General features: G+C 39.1%; 1 protein-coding gene across 1 annotated transcript; it reads right to left on the bottom strand.

Annotated features, from left to right (window-relative positions):
* BMPR1A (bone morphogenetic protein receptor type 1A) lies at window positions 1-23,365 on the bottom strand. The gene is made up of 11 exons (XM_044420368.1): window positions 23,064-23,365; window positions 16,986-17,148; window positions 16,109-16,211; window positions 15,330-15,429; window positions 13,265-13,364; window positions 11,739-11,883; window positions 10,010-10,202; window positions 9,240-9,537; window positions 8,119-8,294; window positions 6,707-6,837; window positions 1-6,008 (listed from the first exon to the last, which is right to left on the bottom strand). The coding sequence occupies exons 1-11, from the start codon at window positions 23,128-23,130 to the stop codon at window positions 5,883-5,885; spliced, it is 1,602 nt and encodes a 533-aa protein (XP_044276303.1). The 5' UTR covers window positions 23,131-23,365; the 3' UTR covers window positions 1-5,882.
* Between the last annotated feature and the right edge of the window lie 354 nt (window positions 23,366-23,719).

Genomic DNA, 23,719 nt, shown 5'->3' with positions numbered 1-23,719 from the left:
TATTTACTAAAATAAGGTTATTTACTTAAAAATGATACATTGACATAAATTTGTGTACAGAACAAAGCAATTCATGGTAAACTTAAGGCACCTTTTAAATCAGATGCTGTACAAAAAGACATTTAGCCTGTTACATTTAAAAACATTCTACAGTTCCGGCATATATTTAACAAAAAGAGTATAATCATACTGCTTGTTTCACCCTCTCTTTTTATTTACATCTTCTATTGGTTAGCTACATTATTCTCTCTGTATACAATATAGTACATTTTTATACTGGGCATGGATAAGTCAGAGAACAAAACATGGATACAGTATACGGGCTTCTATATTGCATTCAGGGGTTTTAATGGGACAAGACAATTACCGTATTTTTTGCTCTATAAGACGCACCTAGCTTTTAGAGGAGGAAAACAAGAAAAAAATATTCTGAATCAAATGGGCACATAATCACAGGAACATTTCCCATCACTTCCCCATGGGCTGCACATCTGACAGACTTACTGCACACACATATTCGCTCTATAAGATGCAGACATTTCCCCTTACTTTTGAGGGGGAAAAAAGTGAGTCTTATAGAGCAAAAAATACGGTACTCAATTAAACAGTTGTGTTTGGAGAAGGGTTAAGTAATTTTCACTCCAAATCAAGTAATTTTCATTGATATTAGTAAGCTTTTAATTTTTGGAAGAATGCCCCAGACACTTTAATGCAAGCTGGGGATGAAAGAGAGGTGCACAGGAATTCTCTTGTTAACACCATCTTCCATTCATTTCAAGAGGGTTGTAGAAAACAAGGTTCTAGATGACTCATTACAAAAACCTGTATTCTGTAAGAATGGGTTCTGGAAATGTAACACAAATATTGGGGATTCAGTAAGAATGAGGTTAGACTAATTTTCTTATACTTTATGGTCACAAGGCTAGAAAACTGATCAAATAAAGATGAAAAACACCTTCATTGAAAACCATGCAAATTAACATCCTCTCACACCAAACCAGGCAACAGGCTGAATATTTAATTTGGCCCTCAGAGTGAACAGAAAATTTGAGCCTAACACTTCAGATTACACCTGGAGGCCAAATAATGTACCTGAAGGGATGAGAACCTACAGATGTTGAGGATCCCTACTTTCTCTCTCACTTTTATCACAGAGGTTCTATGCAGGAGAAATCAGAAATGCTACCTTCCATGCACTGCAAGGTGCAAATACAAGCATGGGAGGACTCTGGATTCACCAGCCAATGATGTTTAACAGTTCGCGCTGCTTGAAGAACGATAGCTAAAAAGTGAAAAACATTTAAATAGACATAGGAAATGGAGCATGCTGGTAACAGAAAAAAGCCAGTATTGGATGGGTTCATAAAGAAGATAATTCTTGGAATATGATCAAGAGTAGAACATATCAACCAGTAGGGAAAAGTAGGCTTTTATAGAAAAAATTTAATGGCATGTGAAACTATAAGATTTTTTAATGGCACCAAAAGGAAATTCAATTATTTCCAGACCGTATATTGAAATTATGGCATCTTTTTTCAAATGCAATAAATGTGTACCTATAAACTTGACTCCTTACAGTAAGGTAAGTAGTAAGTTGCCTCATATATGAAAATTAATTGGAAAAGATTTTATATTACCCAGTTTGATTACAGTATTAACTTTTAGGTACATGTTACATAAGCACAGAGAATTCCAAATGCAGGTTTGCACTCATTCTATTTGTTTTAACTGTTTCTTACTGCAAAATGCATTCAGAATATGGCATACTTTAAAAATGGGCACTAAATGTAATGATCTTCATGTCGATTCTTTCAAATTTCCCGAAGTGGCACAACTATGCAAAAGGCTGGAGATCCATCACAAAAAAGGGACAGTTGAAAAGTATGGTTTAGAATGCATAAGGTAGCTATCAAAACATTACATTTCAATTAATTTAACTGTATAACTAATCTCAAAGCATCAAGGTATGAATTCTTTTTTTTAGATGAAATCCATAATTCCAAGGCATATACTTGCTGTTCATGAAACATTCTGTGCAATGTATAATGGAAGACATTAGCAAGCATGCATTTAAAAAAAAATCATCAGTGCATGCATCCAAAATGCAGCAGACAACAGTGACGTATCAGTATGAAAAGGATCGAGTTATTGTGGGGGAGGAGACTTCAGAATCCGTTTGGCATAAAAAAATCATTTTTTGAGAAGCATACAAATATGCCGACAAATTCTGCACAATTTTGCTTTGCCACATTTAGTGCCACTCTTTACAATCTGGCTGCCATAATTGGCTCAACAAGTGAACTGGCTCCATGCTGCTTATTTTGCAGTGCGAAAAGTGCCAAAACAATGCAGTGGGAGCTCATGTGCAGGGCGGTTTAGCCAACTGAATCAGCTGTATTAAGGCATGGGAACCACCAATGGCACCCACAAAGCCCTCGCCTCCCTGTCCTCTTTCAAAAGCAAATGAAAACCCTTGGGGGAAAAAAGGGGAAGGGGGTCCCAGGTTTTCTTGCCTGATGGGAACAAGTTGGGGTACACTTTTTCTTTCCTTTGGGGCTGGGGGCATTTTCCTTTCTTTGGGGGCTTGGAAAAGGTATAGCATGATCAGAACAATCCTATTACTCAGAAGTAATTCCCACTGGTTTCTATAGATCCATACAGTTGCAAATGGGTATTTTACTATACCTCTGTTGGATTAAATAGACTTCAGTTCCCTTTCTCTGCTTGTACTCAGTTTTTTGGGTAAATTACTTGTTTTTTGACTAACTAGACCTCCACAGCAGCCATTAGGTGAACAGCTACATCTGTGAGAGTCATCTCTGCAGTGGTGCACACAACAATTTCTCAAATAAACAAATGTGTTCATGAGTCCAAAGTGACAGTGACCCCATCTTAAGAAATAGGAAGGATTCTGTCCTACAAGAGGCACAGATGCATGATATAATAGCTTTCTGCATCCACCTCAACTGCAAATTAATAAATACTTATGAATTACATGTGCATCTTACAAATTCCCAACTGGTAATATTGCTATTCACATAGCAAATAACACCTAATCCTGGCTTTGGCTAGACCACTAATGTGATTCAAAGAACTGTTACAGAGATGCACTTCAAAAAAGGCAATACAGGTAAGATGTATTTATAAATATGACCAAGGATCTAGGTGGAAAAAAACAGGGGCCAATGAGACATGATTCTTGGAAATGGAAAGGCAGATGGTACTTTTTTCATAGCTCCTATGTCAAAGGAGCACACACCGTAATACTGGGGTGAGAGGTGGGATGAATTAACATTCAAAACAAACAAGGACATATTTCCCATATTTCAGTAATTAAGATTTCAGCACTTATTGCCACATGATATAATCGCTTACAACAACCCAACAATATGCACAATTTCTGAGAGAGAGTAAGACTATTCATTGCCATTAAGTTACTGGTACTCAATTTTCAAAAGGAATGGAATGGAAAATAATTCAAAACCCATGTAATAATCTCAAGACTTACAAGGCAAATGATTTCACTTATAACATTTGCATAGCTCTAAAGAATTTGGTGCTTCCAGAAAGAAAGTGAAATGCTGGAGTTGTGTCAGTTCTACTACAGAATACAGTGTATTCCAAGATAAAGGCTATTCATGCTGTACAGTATGGTCTCCTAGGAAGTAACAGGTACAGGCAATAGCCCATTGGTACAATAACAGTTGGAACATATACTGGACTTTAAGAATAATGGCTCTGATCCAGTATTGGCAATTTTAGACTGCTCTGTTTTATTCTAAAGCCTCAAGTCAACATTTCAGCACATAATCCACTAGTAATAAAGCTACTCAACCCACATGGCACTTAAAAAAATACAGGCAGAAGATGGAAAACAAACCTTGCCAGTTTTTCTGAGACAGCTCGTAATACAATTGTAAACAAATATGTGTTAAAATGGAATTTTAATGAAAAAGGCCTTGATCCAGACCAGTGGTTTTTGATCTGTATTCCCAGGAATTCTGGGTTCCTCATCAGCTGAAGTTCCTCACGATCAGCAAGAGGAGAGAGGTTTCACCCAAGAGATTTGCATGCACACAGCTATTATCTTGGTTTGCAATGCAAAGTCAGAACCAAGAGCTGCCTTGGGCAGTCAACTTATGAGAGGTAACTGTGAAGCCCCACCATCTTGTCCAGTGCTCCATGAGGACTGGGGGCATCTTTAAAATGTCTTATATCTTCAACATTTTTTAAAGGGAAGGGTTCTGTGGCAGGCTTACAGATATTCCTCAGAACATTGGTTGATTATGAAAAGTATTCCCTGAGCCCACAGAGTATGAAAACAACTGGTCTAGAATAATTTGGTGGTTTATGCCAAATATTTACCAACTACCTGTGCAAAATAAAAGAAGAGATAGGTTTTAGAACACCAGCCCAATTGTTTTCCTGGCAATGGACGGAAAAAGAACAAATCTTTTGTACAAGATCTGTGGCACAAAGTTGTCCATGGTTTGCTGTGTTTAAAATAAATTAATCCATAGCTTATGTACCCATGAACTATTCAACTGAATATGTACTAATACTTAAAGGCATTACTGAAAAAGCAATGACTTAAGGAAATGTTAAATAAAAATTTACACCAAGATATAAATAAAAAAATACTGTAATATTTTGCCTGACCATTTACCACTTGCAACTCATGGAACAGTATTCTGAAAAACTACACACTCCCATATTTGATTGTTATCTGAATTTGCACTAATATTGCATCAAGCTTCTTACTGAATGCCCCTGAAAGGGAAATTTAAAAATCTCTGTATTATCTATGCACATACTTTGACAGACTACCCAGCGTTTTTCAATGTCACATTCAGCATGAGTGTATCTGATTGAATTTAAACATAATTACTTTTAAAGTCTTTTCAGATCTGTGTATATTATACTTACACATATACAAAAGAGCAGATATTTAGCAAATGAACGTACATTGAACACTATATAAATAACTTCCCTTTTTAAAGCTAGCTAGGGTACAATTTACAGTACAAGATTACAGGCACTTAAATTATCAGAGAGGTTCAGCTGTTCCATGTTGCAATGCTCAGTCTTCAGAAATCCATAGTATTAGGTGTATGAACTGAATTATGGTCTGTTCTCCACATCAAACTTGGATGTGACTTACTGCATAGGTTTGTAGGAGCTGTTATTATTTTTGGTTATGAAACTTTTTTTTCATGCAGCACAAAAGAAAGGTAGAAGCTAATTTTCTTTGAAATCCAAATAGCTGTCATATGCTTGGCCAATGCATTATGGAAGAAAAGGGTAGCTTTGCATGAAATTAAATGGCTTAAGTACTCCAATGGCAGGAGAAAAATCCTTGCGCACACGTATGCATGCATGTGCGTGCACACACGCACACATGTACATGCACACACACACACAAAACCATGAAAGGCATAAGGAATTCTCAAATTATGTAGTATCCCAGGCTCAAAACCATGGGCGATTCCACCAAGACTTGAAAAGATGTCAACAGGTAGTAGGCAAAAAGCTTATTTTTTTCAATGCTGTTGAATTCATTTAACTTAAGACTTTCACAGAAAGCACTACAATCTGAATATGCAATTCAGAATTCAAGAGTTCTATGGGAGTTTGAAAGTGTGATGAAAATCTCAATGCAGCTCAAAACAAAAAGTAAAACAAGGCTATCCATATGTGTACATACAGTGTACATGGATACCATATTCTACAAAGTACTGAAAGATTTAATATTAGCAGCCTGTAAAAGTGGCAAGAAAGTGGGCCGAAACTCAGACCCACCCTTGCCCGTTTCATCAGACCTACGCTTCCTTGAGTGAACAGCTCTAGGAGTCCAAACTTCACTCCTCAGTGGTATTTCTTTGTCAAATCTTAACATCTTGTGATTCCACCATCTTGCCAAGGGTCTTCTTAATCCTCAAAGCTGTAAGTCTGGAGGCAGGATTATGGGCCCAGCATTCACACATTAATTTCAATATTGCTCTCAAACACTGAAAATAAAATAGAAAAAGGAACTCTTACATAAACAAAGGCGAGTGAAAGAACATTTTTAACACTCACTGATAATCATTACAAATATGTTCTGCTAGTTATAGACAATAGATGAGCTTAAACTGTTGCTAAACAGAGGAAGACAAAACAGGATATTATATTAAGTGTTGATGAACAATTTTTACTCCTGGGTCACTGACTCTGGTCACCAATGACAACATTTTGAAGTGGAGGATATTTCATATAAACAATAAAATTCATATTGCAGATTGCAAGTTCTATAGGTTCCTCTGGAAACATAAAAAATAAAAGTACCTAATGTACAGGTCTGGCCAAGAAACTCATATTCTGCAACTGCTATTATGCAAAGTGGGAAAATGCATGTTTTTAGACCACTGCTTTCTATAAATAACCTAACTCATATCTGGAATTTTTTTTCACAATTTTCCACTGTGTATTACTGTTTATTTTTGGTCAAGGTTTAAGACCGAAGAGATGAAAAAGCACAGGGGAACAAGACTGTGATCAAGATGCTGAAGACTGATGAACTAGTAGCCCTAAAGGGTGAGGGAGAAAATCCTGATTAGCAGCCAGTGAAAAACAGCTTAAGTTTCTCCTAGACAAGATCAATCCTTTTTTTCAATACCTGCCAAAAATAATCAACAACTGGTTTTTTTTCTCCTTCCAGCATGCTTACCTCATCGCTATTCCACCTATTGGATACTACTGGGCGCAGATGCTTAACACATACCACCTCTCTCATATCCTCATATGAAGGATCATTCGGCACCATATCATAGTAAGGTAGTTGATACTCTTCAACAATACCTACAAGTAAATTAAAGAAATTTAACCTGGCTATAAACATTGATACTGACATTATACTAACACTGAACTTGTTTCTTATTCTGCTCACTGCTGACCTTAGAAAGGCTCCATGTTCCAATTTCAAAGAGAATACTATACTGTACTTGTAACCGACCCTTCCTTCCAGGAGTTCAGCATGGCATACATAGCAATTTAGATAGCTATGCAAAACAGAGATGTTACACAGAAAGGGATAAAGAAAACAGGAAACCAAGTTGGAAGTAAACCGTTGGCAACCCATTGTAGTAAATCACTATGATGAGCTACCATTAAGTGCCAAATCGCCCAACAGACAATTGGACTCATCATGGTCACTTTGCTCCCTCCTCCTCGCTGAGTCCTCCTTCCAGTATCCTAGGCTACATCCTAGGGGGGAACAAGGTTTCCCTCTTTGGCAGCTGTGATCGCGAGCTGGTTTTGGCTCACAGAGGCTGTCCAAGAGCCTGTGCTGTCTAAACAGGGCTCATGATCTGAAGCCCAACAGGGAGGACAGGGAGCTAATGGGGCATCTCTGTTCCAAAGACAACCTCTGCAGCAGGTGGCAGGTGGATCTAATCTATTCTGTACTGCTGCTTCATTTTTGAGGAAGCTTTCCAGAATGGATTGCCAGCTCCCAGCTCCGGCTTAGAAGTAAGCCACTCAGGAGGAACCTCGGAACTGGCAATTTGCTCAGTAGAGCTGCCCCAAGAATGGACCAAAGACACAGAGTCGAGCCACAGAAATAACCCTTCCCCACCATGCTCCTGGTTTACTCTCAGACAGGAGTTGGGGTGAGTGCTGCCCCATCTGGTGCAGATGCACCCAGCCGACCAGTATGTGTGTATACACACATGCATAGAAACCCTGGGGAGCCAAACCCCCTTCCCACTCCTACATGCACAGCTGCCGGCTCTCTGCTCCTGCCTAACAGTAAGCAAGAAAGGCAGCAGCCAAGAGTGCTGGCCATGGGCTCAGCAAGGCTGCTCTGGAAACAGGGCAGTGTTGCCTAGCCTGTCACCTTGGAGCAGGGAGGTGGCCACGGGGTCAGCAGGAAAGCTTCATTTTCAGAGCTTCCCCTCAAAACTCATTCACAGCTCCCAGAAAGCCACTGCAGTGCTCAAGAAGGATCTGCCGATTAAATATTTATGATGAAAAATATCTGACTGAACTGCTGAGAAGGCAATAAAATGCATTTTAATGACTTAACTTACGGCCTGGCTTATGACATGAATACAAGATTTGAAGATAAGATTTATGCCTTACCTCCTGTGACACAACGTCGGGCCATTTCCCAAATTATCAAGCCAAAGCTATAGATGTCAGCCATGATGTAAGGTTGGAAATGATTTTTATTTAGACTTTCATCTAGGACTTCTGGTGCCATGTAACGCTTTGTTCCCACTCTTGTATTCAAAGGGACATCAACTTCGTTTGTATCGCTACAAAAGTTAAATGGTTGAAACAAGGTAAAAAATAAGATGCAGGAAGAAGTAATCACCATAATATTATTAAACTTGTTTTTGCTTATTAAAAAAAGAAAATAACTTTACAGCAGTACACTGAATCTGCCTGTTAAGAAAAGCCGTGTTGAATTAGACTATTCAACAGGTCTATTTAGTCCAGCATTCTTTTCACACAGTGGTCAACACAGCTGGCCACAGGAAATCCACCAAGAGTGCAACACCATCATTCCATCCATGTCCTCCAGCAAGCGGCATACACTGGCACACAGCTTCCAATACTGGATATAGCATACTTAATTATCCAAGACATTTTTATACCGTTCCTATTTAGACAATGAGTCTCAGGACGGTTTACAACATCTGGTAGCATACCAGTCCCTAGAATAAGGAGCCATTGATAGCTCTTACTTCCAGGAATTTGCCCAGTCTCTTGTTAATATGGGCACTCTAAGACTCAATGGATTTACAACTAATAAGCATTTTGCATAGCTTGCATTGATAAACCAGAGCTATTCTGCAACTGACTGATTCAGCTACAACACTGTGCCTTGGGTACTCAATACTGAGCATTAAAAGTTCTTAAGATTTTATACTGAATTGTTATCTTCATTGCTACTAAAGTATTTGAAGAGGAGAATGCGGAACTTAACATTCGTCTTCTTCTTCAATGACAGCTGGGGGATTTTCTGTAATTATGTGGCATACCTAGTTGAAGAACATTTGGCAGACATATTTTGTTTCAGTTATTTTTTCCAGGCCCATTTTGCAGAGAAAGTATTTATTCTTTTATGAACACCACATACTCTTTTTTCTGTAGCAAACCAGGCAAATGAGATAATCACACTTTTCACATCTATGCACAACTAACTTTCCCATTCATATATTAATGCTGAAAGTTGCATATGGAACTTAATCATCTACCTGTTAAACTTAACAGCTAGGCCCAAGTCAGCAATACAGCAAGTCCCATTTCTCTTTATCAAGATATTTTTACTCTTCAGGTCTCTGTGTGCAATAGCAGGCTTCCCTTGGGTTCCATAGATCTCTGTGTGCAAATGGCAGAGACCACACGCAGCAGAATAAGCCATTTTGAGAAGAGCTCTGTTATCTAGAGTGGTACACTTCAGGAAGTCATACAGTGACCCATTTTCATGATAATCTGTGATCAAGTAAAGCTGGGTCCAGGAGCCTGTGCCTTTAATATCTGCTGCTATAAAACCTGTGAAATGTAGAAACATAATTAGTACTGAATGCTTCCCTAAATCCTTACATGAAACCTGGTCTTGAAGACCAACACGTCTTTGCTGGTGATATGAAATGCTGTTTTCTTCACTGTACTGCCTCATTTGAGCATCTCCCACCTGAGCCCAGGCATTGTAGTCTTTTGGGGGCACCCGGGGGGGCACTATCTTCATCTGCCAGATTCTTAAGACAAGAATTTCCCTTCATGTGGAGAGTAGAAATACTGTGGAGTTTAGCTCCCTAAAATTTACATTCCAAGTCTTAAAACATGAAAAAGGCACTTAAGAAAATGCAATGCATTGTCACCATCACCATCATCATACCTGGACACATGTTATCACATTCCATTTTAAATTCTGATCAGATTGTTGGTTTACATATAAACTATATCGACTGCCTAATATAGGAATTGAAAACCTTATATCTACATCTGCATCTTCCTTTCTTACCAAGTATATTTTCATGGCGCATGAGAACTGTCTGGTATATCTCAGTTTCTCGAAACCAGCTTGCTTCTTCGGTGGTGAAAAATACTTTCACTGCCACTTTTTCACCCCGCCATTTACCCATCCACACTTCACCATATCGGCCTTTTCCAACTTGCCGTACCATTTGAATTTGCTTGGCAATAGTCCGCTGGACCTGAAGAAGAAATCTGAAATCACTAAGTGATTCTAAGGACAGTGATAAAGTATTTAGAAGATTTTATTTTACAAGATGAAGTTATAGTATCTAAATATTTCTGAAACTGTTCTTACAAAGAATATGAGGGGAACTCAATTACTTTAAAAGGGATTGTATTTATAATTTAAATAAAAAAGAATCTCATCATTGAAGGCAGCAGGATGAATAGCCCAAATCATGACCAGCTATGCCCAAAATTAATTCTGATTGTCATCTGTGGAATACTCGGCCCTTGGCCTACCCAATATGAAAGCACATTTCAATGAAATTAGAAAGAGACTGACCCAGTATGTATGATTCAATGAGTTATCATAGGTTAAACAACCTACAGTGCTTATGGTGTATGCTGCCTCTGCTTTGAATATGCATGATTGGGGAGGATTAGAGTTGTACCATGTCCTGTGAACTCAGCTACTGTGGATTATTCAACATTTAAGTAACCTTTGTCTTAACCATGATAGCATTTAAAAAGCCTACACAGGCAAAGTATCATGGGCAAACTGGCCCGATGTGTAGACATAAACTGTTTTGACATAAGATTTTTTTTCTTTACTAAGTAAATCTAGTTTCTTCCTTCAAGATTAATTGCCTTTCTGATCTAGTAAGAAACTAAGTTGTCCCCATATCACAGCCAGTATGTTAATAGCCCTTCTTTTATCACCTTCAAAGTAATCCCTAAGACTTCAAAATCACCCAGTGACTGAATCTTCATAATTAGAGGTAGAGGCCTTATATTCATCCCTAAGGAAGCTAACTGGACAAGCTCTTTTCCCTGCTCCTCCTTCCCGAAGTAGCAGAATTGAAAAACCCTTTTCTGCCACAGAAAGATGTCAGCCACTCCTTCCTAGAAGGAGGGACTGGCCTTCATGTTGCTATGCTTGTAGGTTAGGTCCCACCTAGGTTTCCCAAATGCGTAGAAAAACCATCAGAAATTATTATGGTCTTTAAAAAATTGTCTGCTTTGAATATTTTTCTTTGAATGATTTCTCTGTGTATACCAAAAAGAGAAATAAGTTTGGAGATCTGCTCCAGCTGGGAAATCTTGCTGCCTAGAACCCTCTTCCACTTCCTGCCTCCACAATACAGGAAGGCAGGAAGTAGAAGAGGCAGAGAATATGGAATCTCTCTTAGCAAGAATTGAGGGGGAAGAAGGGTTTGTCCACATATAACCTCCATCCCCACTAATCACCCTTTCCCCTTGGTGGCTTCAATATAGGGACCTGAAAGATGTGGGGTATGTTGTTCCTCTTTGTTTTGAAATGTTTGCGTTTATTGCCAAGGAAACATGTTTAAGACAAGACGAGAAACCCCTTCCTCTGCAGCCAGCATGGAAACATGACTGGCTGGTGAAGGAGGGACTGAGCAATCCAACCGCTCTCTGCCAGCCATTTGCCTTCAGCTAATCCTTTGCCACTGATTGTGACAAGGCAGCCCGTTAAATACAAAGCTGCTGCATAATAAAGAATTATTTAGCACAGTAAATCAGCAGCTTACCAAAAGAGGAAGTCCTGAGCCACTGCCAGAACTCTGTGATTGGTCAATAAGATCTTTCAGTGACTCCCCAGTTGGAATAAAGGCTTCATCTTGCTCCAGATCACGATTATAGCATTGCCTCTTTGCTACCCACTTACAATAATGCCTGGAAAAAAACACAGATTCAAAATTTAGACATGGAACAGCATGTTCTTAAAAGCAGCATTCATGCACACAGTAGCACAACTGCGAAAATACTGAGCATTGATACATTTTACCACTGAGTGCAACAAAAGCTCTATTTGCTTGTTTTCCATTTTACCTGATAAGCTCTGACCACTGCATACAGAACTAACTACATGGACTAACAGATCACATGTTAACTGAACCTGTGATCTCCAGTATTTTAATTACTGGCCCTGGATAATAATGCCACATATATAAAATGAGATCTCAAGGTTAAGGTACTGACTTTTATGTATGATCAGCCAAGTAGAAAAAGCAGCACAAGTACAATGCCCACCCTTATCTTACTATGTGCAGTAAGATCAAATTGAAAAATAAAAATCTAAATTTGGACTGTCATATTCTAATCCAAAATATTTGTAGCAATGAATGTAACTACGATCCTACCACTAAAATCACTGCAGTGTTTAGTGACAGGGGGTTTGTATGGCTGCTGCTATAATCCTTCCTGAGCGCTTGGGTACTGATGCTGCAAATGACTAAACAGGATTATACGTATTTTTTAAAAAATGAAAATAAAAATAAGATTCTTCATCAATGGCATGCTTCGGAGAGAGAAAAGAGCTATGCCACCATAGCAGTGGCTGATTGTCTAACTGTTCAACAGTACAAATGCTTATTTATATAGTTTAAAACTGCAAAAAACATGATTTGACAACCATCTACCTTCATAGTGTACTAGAATGGCAGCACAATCCTGCATATCTATTAAAAGGTAAATGTTGTTATTTTCAGAGGGGTCTAACCCCAGGTAAGTGTATATTGGACTGAAGGGCCAGTTTACACATTCCTCTGGTAAACACAGGCTACGCATGGTTGGGCACTTCCATCGCTTCCTCTGCTCTCCCTACTCTGGCCTCCACACGCTGAGCCTCAAATCTATTAACCTGCAACTGCAATCTGACTGCCACAAAAAGGAGTACACGGAGTATATGCACATGCGGACACATTTGCCCAGCATCACACACAGGGTTTTCTGCATGCATTCAATGGAGACAGGGCCATGGAAGCGCGACACTCGCTCCACTTCCACCATATGTAGCACCGACACCATCCGAGTCTTGTTTATTTATTTAACATATCTGTGTGCCACCCAACTGTGCCACAGCACTGTATGTGTTAAACTTCATGCCATATTTGTTTCCATATATTTGACAGTTTTCATAATCATACAGATTTATTAGTTTTTTTATACTGCCCAATATCCAAAACTGAAAGAAAACTGGACTTCATGAGTTGGTGACAACTGTAGTACTTGTACTTTAATGCTTGGAAATGAGAAATACTCAATGATGTTTTACCTGTAGCAGAAACAGCTAAATAAGACAATCAAAATTATTATACAGACTGCCATAGAAAGAAGTACGGCTATCCATCGGATGCTGCCATCAAAGAGACCATCTAAATGAAAAAAACACAGTATTAAAAGAATTTTAAAATGCTAAATATATCTTTTGGAAATATTTTTAGTCAAGAAAGGGGAAAAGTCTGCTGTGAGCATGTGTTTATTTGTCCTTCTTTTGTGCAACTCTGTAGTAGTTAGTTGAAAGTATGATAACGGAGGGTTGTTGGATTGCCTTTATTCATTCAGCAGGCATGTGGTGAGGGATTGCAGCTGGCAGTATATGCTGGCTTTGAGTCATACTCCTGTTTCTTGACTCTGAGGCCTTTATGCTTTGAAGACCCCAAGGGCTCTTACCTTGCCCTCACGCATTTCATTGTCTAAATCAGTGATGGTGAATCTTTTAGAGACTGAGTACCCAAATTGCAACCCAACACCCACTTGTTTATCGCAAAGTGCCAACACTGCAATAAAACCTGAATACTGAGGTTTTAGTTTAGAAAAAACAACTCTTGGCCTGTCCAAGCAAATACATACATACATACATACATCCTTGGCAGTGCATTGACCAGCCATGCGAAAGCTCGGACGAGTCGCGGCAAATGAGTCCCGGCTCGTGACATCATGGCCAGGCGCCGCTACTCCTGTCCGAGCATGCGCATGGCCCCTATGTGCGCTGTTATCCGATGCTTGGCTGCTGGGGCGATGCTGGGGTGACCTGGCTCATGTGCCGACAGGGAGGGCTCTGTGTGCCTGCTGCAGCACGTGTGCCATAGGTTCGCCACCACTGATCTAAATGACACTACTGGCTGAGGTCACCCACAGAGGAGGATCAAAGTGCAGTCAGTATGCTGAGGACAGAACTATTTATCTTTTACATCTAATTTGGATGAGGTACAGAACTACTCTCTGGATCCAATAATGGCCCAGGTGAAAGCCAATAAACTGAAGGCGATTTCTAACAAAATGGTGGGTAGTTCATCTTTTCGTGATGGTAAATAGTTGTGCCTGTTTTACAGAGGCCTTTGCCACATGCCAAGGGAAAGCCCACAAGCAGGATGTGAGGAGAATGGGCCGCTCCTGTTGATGTTCCCTAGGAAGCAGCATTCAGATTCACACTGTCAATCTGTTCCAGATGGAGTTCCACTCCCTACAACGGATCAGCTCTGCAAGCACCCCAGACAGAGCTAATGTTGCCATGGTTATTCAGGTTCTGGTAACTTCCAGACTAGGTCACTGCAATGAGTTGTATGTGGAGTTGCCCTTGAAGATGGAACACAAACAGCGAAATACAGCTGTGAGCTAAATAACTGAGACTGAGCATGGGCAATGTATCTTAAAAGGCTCAGAACTTCACTGGCACCCAGTCTGCGTGGCTCAAATCTCACTGCAGCACTGTATCCAATCTGGCCTGCATTCTGAACTATTAAAGGACTATGTTCAGGAATCCATTTTGGGGACAGGGCTTGGAACCAAGGATAGACCCTTCAAAGATCAGACTAAAACCCAGAGTGATATAATGTCCTGTTGACACTGCAGTCATCAGCCCCCACTACTTCTATGGCTTTAGATTTTGGCACTTGGAAGGACTGTGTACTCCCAGATCCACTTGCTTGTACACCTGTCACTTTCAAAGGAGCTGTTCCAGATGTCACTACTGTCTGAGGTGAGCAGGGTGAAAACTGGGGAAAGGGTTTTCTTGATTGCACTGCTCCAGAATGCTTTCACCAGAGATGTTTGCATGGCACTTTACTCCAGCATCTTTTAGGTGCTAAGCAACCAGCTTTTTATTTTTTTTCAATTTCCCCAGTCTTTTTTTATCTCCCCAGATCTCTCATTAGGATCTATGCTCGTCGAAAGTGTTTAACTCCTTCAGTTTTTACACTGCTCAGTCTTTTGCTATTTCAGTTTAGTTGCTGAGGTGAAGGGCCCTAGTGGGAAGAATGCGCAAGATAAATGTTAGTGCACATTCAGGCGCCCCACCTGTGGCTTTGTGGATTCTGGAACATTAGCAAGCAACGTACCTGTAGGGATGGGAGGGGGTAACGTGGGCTGCAAATCTCGATTACAGAAATCTGTCCGACAGCATTCAATTGTCCGCCGCAGTTGTGCTTTTGGAGAGTCCTACGGAATAAAAATATGTTTTTCTCTCACAGGAATTCTCTAAAGAGCACTTAGTTGCTACAGATGTTACAACAAAAGGAAAGGCTGCTTGTCAAATGCAAATTGTGCACCTGTATATTTTTCTCCTTTTAAATCAGGCAGAAGTCTATAAAATTGACAAGTAATACACCTTCCTATTTTACCCTTTCTGATTGAATTACTTGCACTGTATGAAACGAATAGCAAATTCCCAAGTTGGAGTGAGTGTGTATGTGTGGGAGAGGAAGCTGCCTACCCATTAAAACACGGTCTAATTTCCACTTGACTGTGTCAGTGTCAATATCATTGTCTGTTATAATGTTTTTAATGATTTTAAGAAACTCTATTACAGCTTATTTTCAACCCCGACTAAATTAAATCAGTAAGTGCAGCTTCATCACACAAGATATCCTGCTCCACCCTATACACTAAACCAGTGGTTATTTTGTTCATAACATTTCTGGGAATGTTACAGTCTCAGTGCAATACAGTTCACAACTTGTTCATCTTATCCAGGCGATTCACCAGTGCAGCTGTGCATTATAATGCATGATATTATAACCATCACTGCAGTAACAGACCTGATGCATCATTTTAAATTACCCAAGGATAGAAACTACTCTCTGCAACTCTGAAAACAACTGAAAGACATTTGAAGTACCTTGCACTGGAAGTCTGAGCCTTCATACTTCATGCAGCCTGAAGCAAGTGTAATTTCTCCGTTTTCCTCTTCTTCAATGATGGCAAAGCAATGTCCATTAGTTCTAGAACAAATGAAATGCTATCAGATCTCCAATAATCCTTCTGCATGCATTCAAACAAATATATATTAGCATACCATCTTGTACTTCTTCCAGCACAATGGAGATACAGTGCCCTAAGAAAATGAAGGATTATTCCACAGTAGACAAAAATCTGCTTGAATGTGCGCCTGACAGAATGTACAGTATCATTAGCTATTTCCTGTTATATATGATTGGAACTGCAGCCTTTAAGCAGCTGTAGGAGGCACAACTTTAAGACAGCTAAAGGCAACAAATTAAGAATCAAAAGATAAGAAGTTCTTTTAATCCAATGTCACCATTCAGCTGAGGTAACAGGAGATAGATGATCCATCACTGCATACAACTTAATGATTATTTGGATGATTTTCCATTTGAAAGAGAATTTTTACTAGACTGATCAACTACTCATGCATTATCCAGTTCTGGATTATATAAAAATAAACACTAGAGGGCAATAAGAAGCAGCAGTCATAATATGACAAAAAAGGACCAAATAAAATCTTCCTACCTAGATGGAGTATGTTATGTATAAGGTCAAATGCAATCAAATTTTTAGATATAGATTAAAACATTGAACTGTTCTAAAGCAATAAAACAGTCATTTTACTTGACCGTAAAAGTGTAAGAATTAGAACAGAAGGAATAAATGGAATTAAGAAACACGGGAGAAGCGATGAAAATTCTGAAACCTCTCATCTCATTGCAACGTTTATCATATTCTTCATTACCTTGTGAGAAAACAGCAATGCTTACTTGCATGTGTTATTAACTGCATTTTCTGGGCAATGCCCGGAGCAGTAGCAGTGTAAAAAAGGTAGTGTGTCCTCTGGAGCCAAGGTTACTCCGTCTTCTTGCTTCTTCTGCTCAGGATCTGTCTTCACCCCAGTCCCATGCAGCATGCTGTCTGGATTCTGCCCTGCATGCCATCAAGAATAACAAAATGTGTTTTTTTAAGTCTTCTTTCTCTAGCAATGTAAACAACGAAGCAACAGTGGCCTCTCTAGAGCCAGTCTGGTTCACCTCTCATCTCAGCAGACTACTCATTATATTTGTATCATGAAAATATCCTAACTTAAAATCTATTGCCCTGTTGGTATGCCACATCATAGACTTACTAACAAACAACAGCTAACAACCATCTATCTTGGTAGAAGCTCTGAGACTGTCTCAAGCATCGCTATCATCAACATTATTACATTTATAACCCACCTGTCTTCTTCTTGCAAGGAACCCCAGGTGGCTTACATGGTTTTTCCTCTACCATTTTCCCCTCATAAGAACAACCCTATGAGGTGGATGAGACAGAGAGTCTTGGACCCACCCAAAGTCACCCTGTGAGCTTCCTGGCTGAATGGGGACTAGACTGTGGATCCTCCAGAACCCCAATCTAATGCTCAAAGAACAAACTGGTCTTTGCTTAGTTCCACCCACTTCTATACACAACAGTTTTGCACAGAGTCATAGGTAGGAATATTTCTACAGCAGCCTTCTTCATCTCTGTACAAGTCCCATCAACTCCAGACATCATGGGCAATGGCTGTTCTATAATACAGCCTTTAACCTAATGTGTCTGGTTCATTTTAATGTTTGCTGTACCTCTATGATTCAGAAAAAATGGATTCTTAACAAACTAGGCCACTGGAAATGAACAAATAGATTCAAAATTCATAAAAAATATGAAAAGTAACTGCATTTTACTGGCAGATTCATAGACAAATTGAAGGCCTGCTACAGAGGCCATTTAGAATTACCTTATCACCATTCCATTTTTCTCAAATTAACTCCAAATTCATTTTACTCTGTTCTGTTGTAATATGGATACATTTCCCTCAAAAGTACAAGCCACACTCAGAATTGAAAGCACACTCAAAATTGGTGTTTTTCATTACATCTGCAGAATTCAATTACGCCTAATGAAATCATACCTACACCACCATATGACATGGTCTGCACATTCCAGGGATGTGTGAGTGGGAATCTGTTGGGATTCCTTGGGCTTGCTCCTCAGGATCCTGCTTGCTTTGCAGTGGCCCAGAAACCAAGTTCCTAGAGAGTGTGCCTAGGAACTGAGCCCCACACACTGCACAAGCAGTACCACCTCATGGGCCAGGACAGCCCCCCTGCAGCCACCAGCTGTGCACCTTTGTGCACCAGGAGCAGCTAATGCCCACAAGGAGCTTGCCCGGAAAGCAGACCTGTTTCCCAAGCAAGCTTCTAGTGACTGCTGTGCAAGCAGCATCCTTCTTGCATGCCAGCTGCAGCTGCCTTCTGGGCTGCTGCAGATGATGCAGAAGAAGGTCACTAGTTCTGAGCACTCAGACTTTTTCTCAGCTTAGATCACCTTGGAAGATTAAAATGAGCACAAGAGGAAGACAGCAAATGCTTGGATGTGTGGATTCTGAAAGAGTTTGTTCCCAACTCTAGCATATAAGGACCAACCATGGGTTACCACTTCTGCTCAATAGTCACACCATTTTTGGCAGTTTGAACAGAAGCTAGGCAAGTCACAGCTTGGCATATATTCAAAACAAGAATACAAAATGGGAAGGGATTTCTTAAGATGAAAATGTCTGAGCTTTCAAAAAGTGTGGGGGGGGGATTACCCACGAATAAGATAAGCAAGGAGTGATACTGAAACAATGTACAAATGGACTAACTGCTGAATGAAAGCTGGTGCTTCCTTTTGTACAATATGAAGCATGCCACCATAAATCAATCTGCTGCAGTCCCAATGCACTCTTATTCTTGATCCTATAGCAAGTCAAGCAGCTACTCAGGATTTATGTGTATCTAAAAATCACTCAGGTTGATTTAAGCTTCCTGTAATACTTAAATATTTATAAATCCCAGTTCTAAACTCCCTTTCAATTATTATCCATGAGAGGCAGGGCCTGAAGTTGTTACAGCAAACAGTGTTACAGTATTCACATTTTGGAGAATAGCTAACAAGAAATTTCCTCCCAGTTAGGCAACTTGGAAAGAAAACACAGAATAAAAATGTCATTTCTTAAGTTTAAAACAGGGCGTCTTAACTGCTAATCTGCTGGCTCAGAAAATGGGAGAATGAGTGTTAACATCTTCTCCTAGTCTGCCTTACAGATCTGAAATGCAACATTTACTAAGTACTGCCTAAGATTTGGACAACTCCTATTATGTATTGGCCAATATTAATATGAGTAAAAATAAGTGTATCCTTCTAACAGCCAACTCACATGGATGATGTCAACAAGATTGAAACCAAAATGGGGACAATGAGAAACAGAAGTACAAACATGCTTGGGTAAACCCTACAGTATACATAAATACTGGACATTCTGAAAAACCAAGAGGGCAGAATTTCACCTTTTAAAGGGGTACGATAGTGCTGACCGCAGGTTTTTGAGGGCTCTTGGGCAAGACACGTCAGTTGCCCTCATCCTTCAGTTAGCCTATCCTGTCACCACCATCGTTACCAGCTGCTATTGCGCCCTCTGCTCTTTCCAATTCTTTCTATCACTTGCTTGCTTAACAGTCAGAGAACCAGGGAACAAGTTGACCGCGATATCTCCTGCTCCTTCTTTCACCACCACTGTTTTCTGGCTTGGGTTGAGAGAGGGGCAGGAGAACAAGGAAGTTGGGCAGCGGCAGCAAGTTCAGGGAGTGGTGTTAGTAGGCCCCTCTGATGCTGTGGGGCCTCAATAAATGCCTTCAACAGGTGCCTATTCTGCTAAACATGGAGAAAGGATACACTGCATCGTTTTGTCACAGGTCCCACTTGTTTCGTTTTAGTATTTTCATAGAGATTGGAAATCAACATACATTTTGTACAGCAAATTTCTGTGAGTATCAACGTCCACATGGACAGTGTCATAATCTGCAAGACTTTTTCAAACATCTTTTTAAAAGATTCATTTTGGTTAACAATGGAACTGATCTAATTCAAGCATGTAAGAAATAGTTTATGTTTAAAAAGAATACCTGCCCTTTCAATCACCTTAACATCATAAACCTGTTTCAGCTTCCTAAGTTTTAGAAACAATGCCATCATGAACAGTAATATGAGACAGAAACATCTCTCTGTAATATCTACAGTGTGAGAAAACAATTACTCTAACACACAGTGATATATAAATCAACGCACAAGATGTAGATCCACTTCAATCCAGGCTTAATCCAACATTCAGCACGGAAAAACCCTTGGTCGCTCTAATGCATGAGCTCTATCACTTGCACAGGGAAGTACAATACAGTTGATTCTCACTGAACCCTCAGCAGCGTTTGATACAATCAGCCAAGTTATCTTGTTGGGCTGGCTTTATGGGTTAGGGGATAGGGGATATACTTTCGGGGGATATACTTTATGGGCCAGGGGATATACTTTTAGCAGCAGGATCAGTTATAGAAAATAGTGTAGGAGTGGGGAATTCTGCTTAATGCTATGGCATCAAGGTGTGGAATTCTACAAGATCCTTTCTATCTTCCACTCCTTTTAGATTTATCTAAAGCCACGTGGCAAGGTCACCCAGAAGTCTGGAAAGAGGTATGCTGATGTCACTCAGCAGTATTTGTCATCAGAGTCAGATGAAGCTGTGCTGTTTGGACACTGGGCTGTGCGTGAGGAAAAACAACTGAAGCCAGCTTGTGACATGATGGTGGCACTGAGTGTGTACTACCTGTTCCAGAAGTGAGGGCCAGATTCCCCTGAAGGAACAGCTATACTGCTTGGTAATGCTTGGTTCAACATTGACACTGGAGGCCCAACTAGATAGGGACAGCCAGCCTGCTGTGCTGCATGGTTTGGTAATCTCTAGGTTGAATTACTGCAATGGAATCAGAAGGATTGATTTTGAAAACTGTTTGGAAATTTCAGCTAGTACAGAATTCAATAACTACTATCCTGGCCATTCTATCCTACAAAGAGCCAGGCTGCATGGATTTGTAGGAACCACATTAAACTGATTATTCACAACCAAGCCCAATTCAAGGTGCCAGTGCTAGCCCAGTTATCACCAGATGATGGATTTCTCCATATTCCAGCTTTTGGATATTATGCATGGACAAAAGAGAGAGCCTGTAGTAATTCTGTAGTAGAACTCTGGTTCTGGAAGACCCTCCTATATATTCTTTAAAGCTTATATACTTTTCGGCACCAGGTCAAAACCTTTTTATTAATCATTATTTTAAAAATTAGTATCTTAATGTTTTAATAGTCGCTTTTGGTTTAATTTATTTTACTGGTTATATGTTATTTATTATACTGGACTGCTTTGTCGTATTTTGATTTTAATGATTGTAAGCCGCCCTGAGATGCTATGCATAAGGGATGGCATATAAAAGTTTTAACTAACTAACTAACTAACTAACTAAATAAATAAAGGAGATTTGCCTGAATTCTTTTTGGAGTCAGGTCAAAATCTTTTTCCATTTATAATAATGGTATTTTAAGCTGGTTCGATATTATTTCTCTCAGTTTTATATATTGTTATATAATGCTTTATATTATTTCTAACTGGGTTACATAGTTCAGATTTTTACAAATGACATTCTGAGACCATGCAGAAGCAATCTATACATCCTTAAAAATGAATAAATACATTGGCCAATATATGTAATTTTAGATGCTCTTCATAATGGTGCAAAGAACTAAAAGCTATAATGTTAATCTAGCTCATAAGAAAACAATTTCATGAGCCAGATTTTTTAACAGATAACCTGTTCTATACTGATTCCACCATCTCTGCTTTCTCATTTATTTAAACAAAGTGTAATCTATGCCATAAATTTCACTTAACTTTTTCCTATAATTCAGCGTGTAATCCTCAAATTCTGTCAATGACTCACAATGTGATGCTGTATATAAAAACTTTGCATAGTCCAGGTAACTGTATTCCTATCAAACAGCCATTATGCACCCAGACTCCTCTTTGTCAAGAGTAGCTAACAGATTCTTTTGAATGCCTGTGATTTCTGCTAGCAGATGGTTACAGAAGTCATACTAATGCAAAAGTATCAACCCACACCAGGTAAGATTAAATACTATGACAGTCATTTTCAATAAATGCAAATTCAGAACATTTTAAAATCAAATTGATTTACACCATTGAGTCCAGAAGGGTTCAGATCTTCTATTTTTGTAAATTATACTAAAAATTCACAATGATTCACAACAGTAAATTTGTCTTACGTATATAGATATGCATTAATGGATTTCCTAAAACTGTGCCTGCACAGAAGTCCAAAACTGAACAAATGAAAATTAAGAATCATGTGCCAACTCAAACTTATTCTATTCCAGATTAAGATTTCAGCACTGAAATTGTTCCCCAAAGTCGGATTTTGAAACCCAAAACCAACAAGAGAAAGCTAGTTTTGACAAGCAGTTCTTACATATTCCTTTTAAACAAGGCTCACTGGGCTGCAGAAGGCAGCAAAAAGTTCTTCTTACCTATGCCTGTGATTAAGAGATATGGATATCATGTCTGAGAGTTATTTTAGAAGTTTTCCTTTCAGCATGTTCCCATGTCTGAGAGTTATTTTAGAAGTTTTCCTTTCAGCATGTTCCCCTGCTAAAATCTATACTGCTTTCTTCAAAAATACAAAACACACAAACAGACAGAAACCCACAAATCATTCTCAGGTGTGTACAAGGTTTTCCCCTTTCGGTTCTCATGCCACACTCCTAAAGGACTGTTTAAGCTTCCGGTTTTCAAAAGCATTACAAAAGTTACAATGGGTTATCAGCATCTATTTCAAAATGCAATTTGAAGATAAAACACAGTTGGCTATGCAAATGAATATTCCATACATAAAAATCTTTTCTTAAAAATTGAAATTTAAGAAGTGTGATTTTACCTTGCACTTGAAGAATGATGAATACACAGAACCCCAGCAATCTGATGTAAACTTTCAGACAAATCATTGTTCACATTAAAATCCTTTCTGTGCACTGTCAACCTTGGCAAATTGCCCCGCTGCTTGACAAGTTTTAAACTGGATTGCTTAGTGAAATCTGATAGATTTGGTGACCAGTTGAAGCAATGATTTAATTATTCCAACTTGTTTTCTGAAAACAAATGAAATCACATTTTTGAAAAGGCATGTATGATTCTGCTAATGCACAAAGGAGAAAGCATTTCAACTGTAAATGTACTAACATCTTAAAATGAAAAATGCATTTAGGTAAGCCTATAAGCATGACTAAAGTATGACCCACTGATTTACGTTTTAACCCATTTTAAAAATAATGAAATGTTTTAATGTTCCCATACAACCACCTGCTCACTCATATCTATGCAATTCAAACACAATTATTTTAAAACTTGGATTTCATTAGGATTATATCTGATAATTATCCCATTCTAATAACTCAATATAGCAGATAACTAGAGTGGTTCTGTTCAGTTAACAAACTTGTATTAGGGAAAAAAGTCTCCATGCAAGATTGTGTAGAATACACTTTAAAATGTTTGTTTAACTGCACAAAGAGTGAGGCAGTTAAACTGCTCTAG

The sequence above is a fragment of the Varanus komodoensis genome, unplaced genomic scaffold (genome assembly GCF_004798865.1).
Source record: "Varanus komodoensis strain SLA01 unplaced genomic scaffold, ASM479886v1 scaffold11, whole genome shotgun sequence".
NCBI lineage: Eukaryota > Metazoa > Chordata > Lepidosauria > Squamata > Varanidae > Varanus > Varanus komodoensis.
The sequence above is the reverse complement of the archived record's forward strand: the minus strand, read 5'-3'. Positions and strand labels throughout refer to the sequence as shown.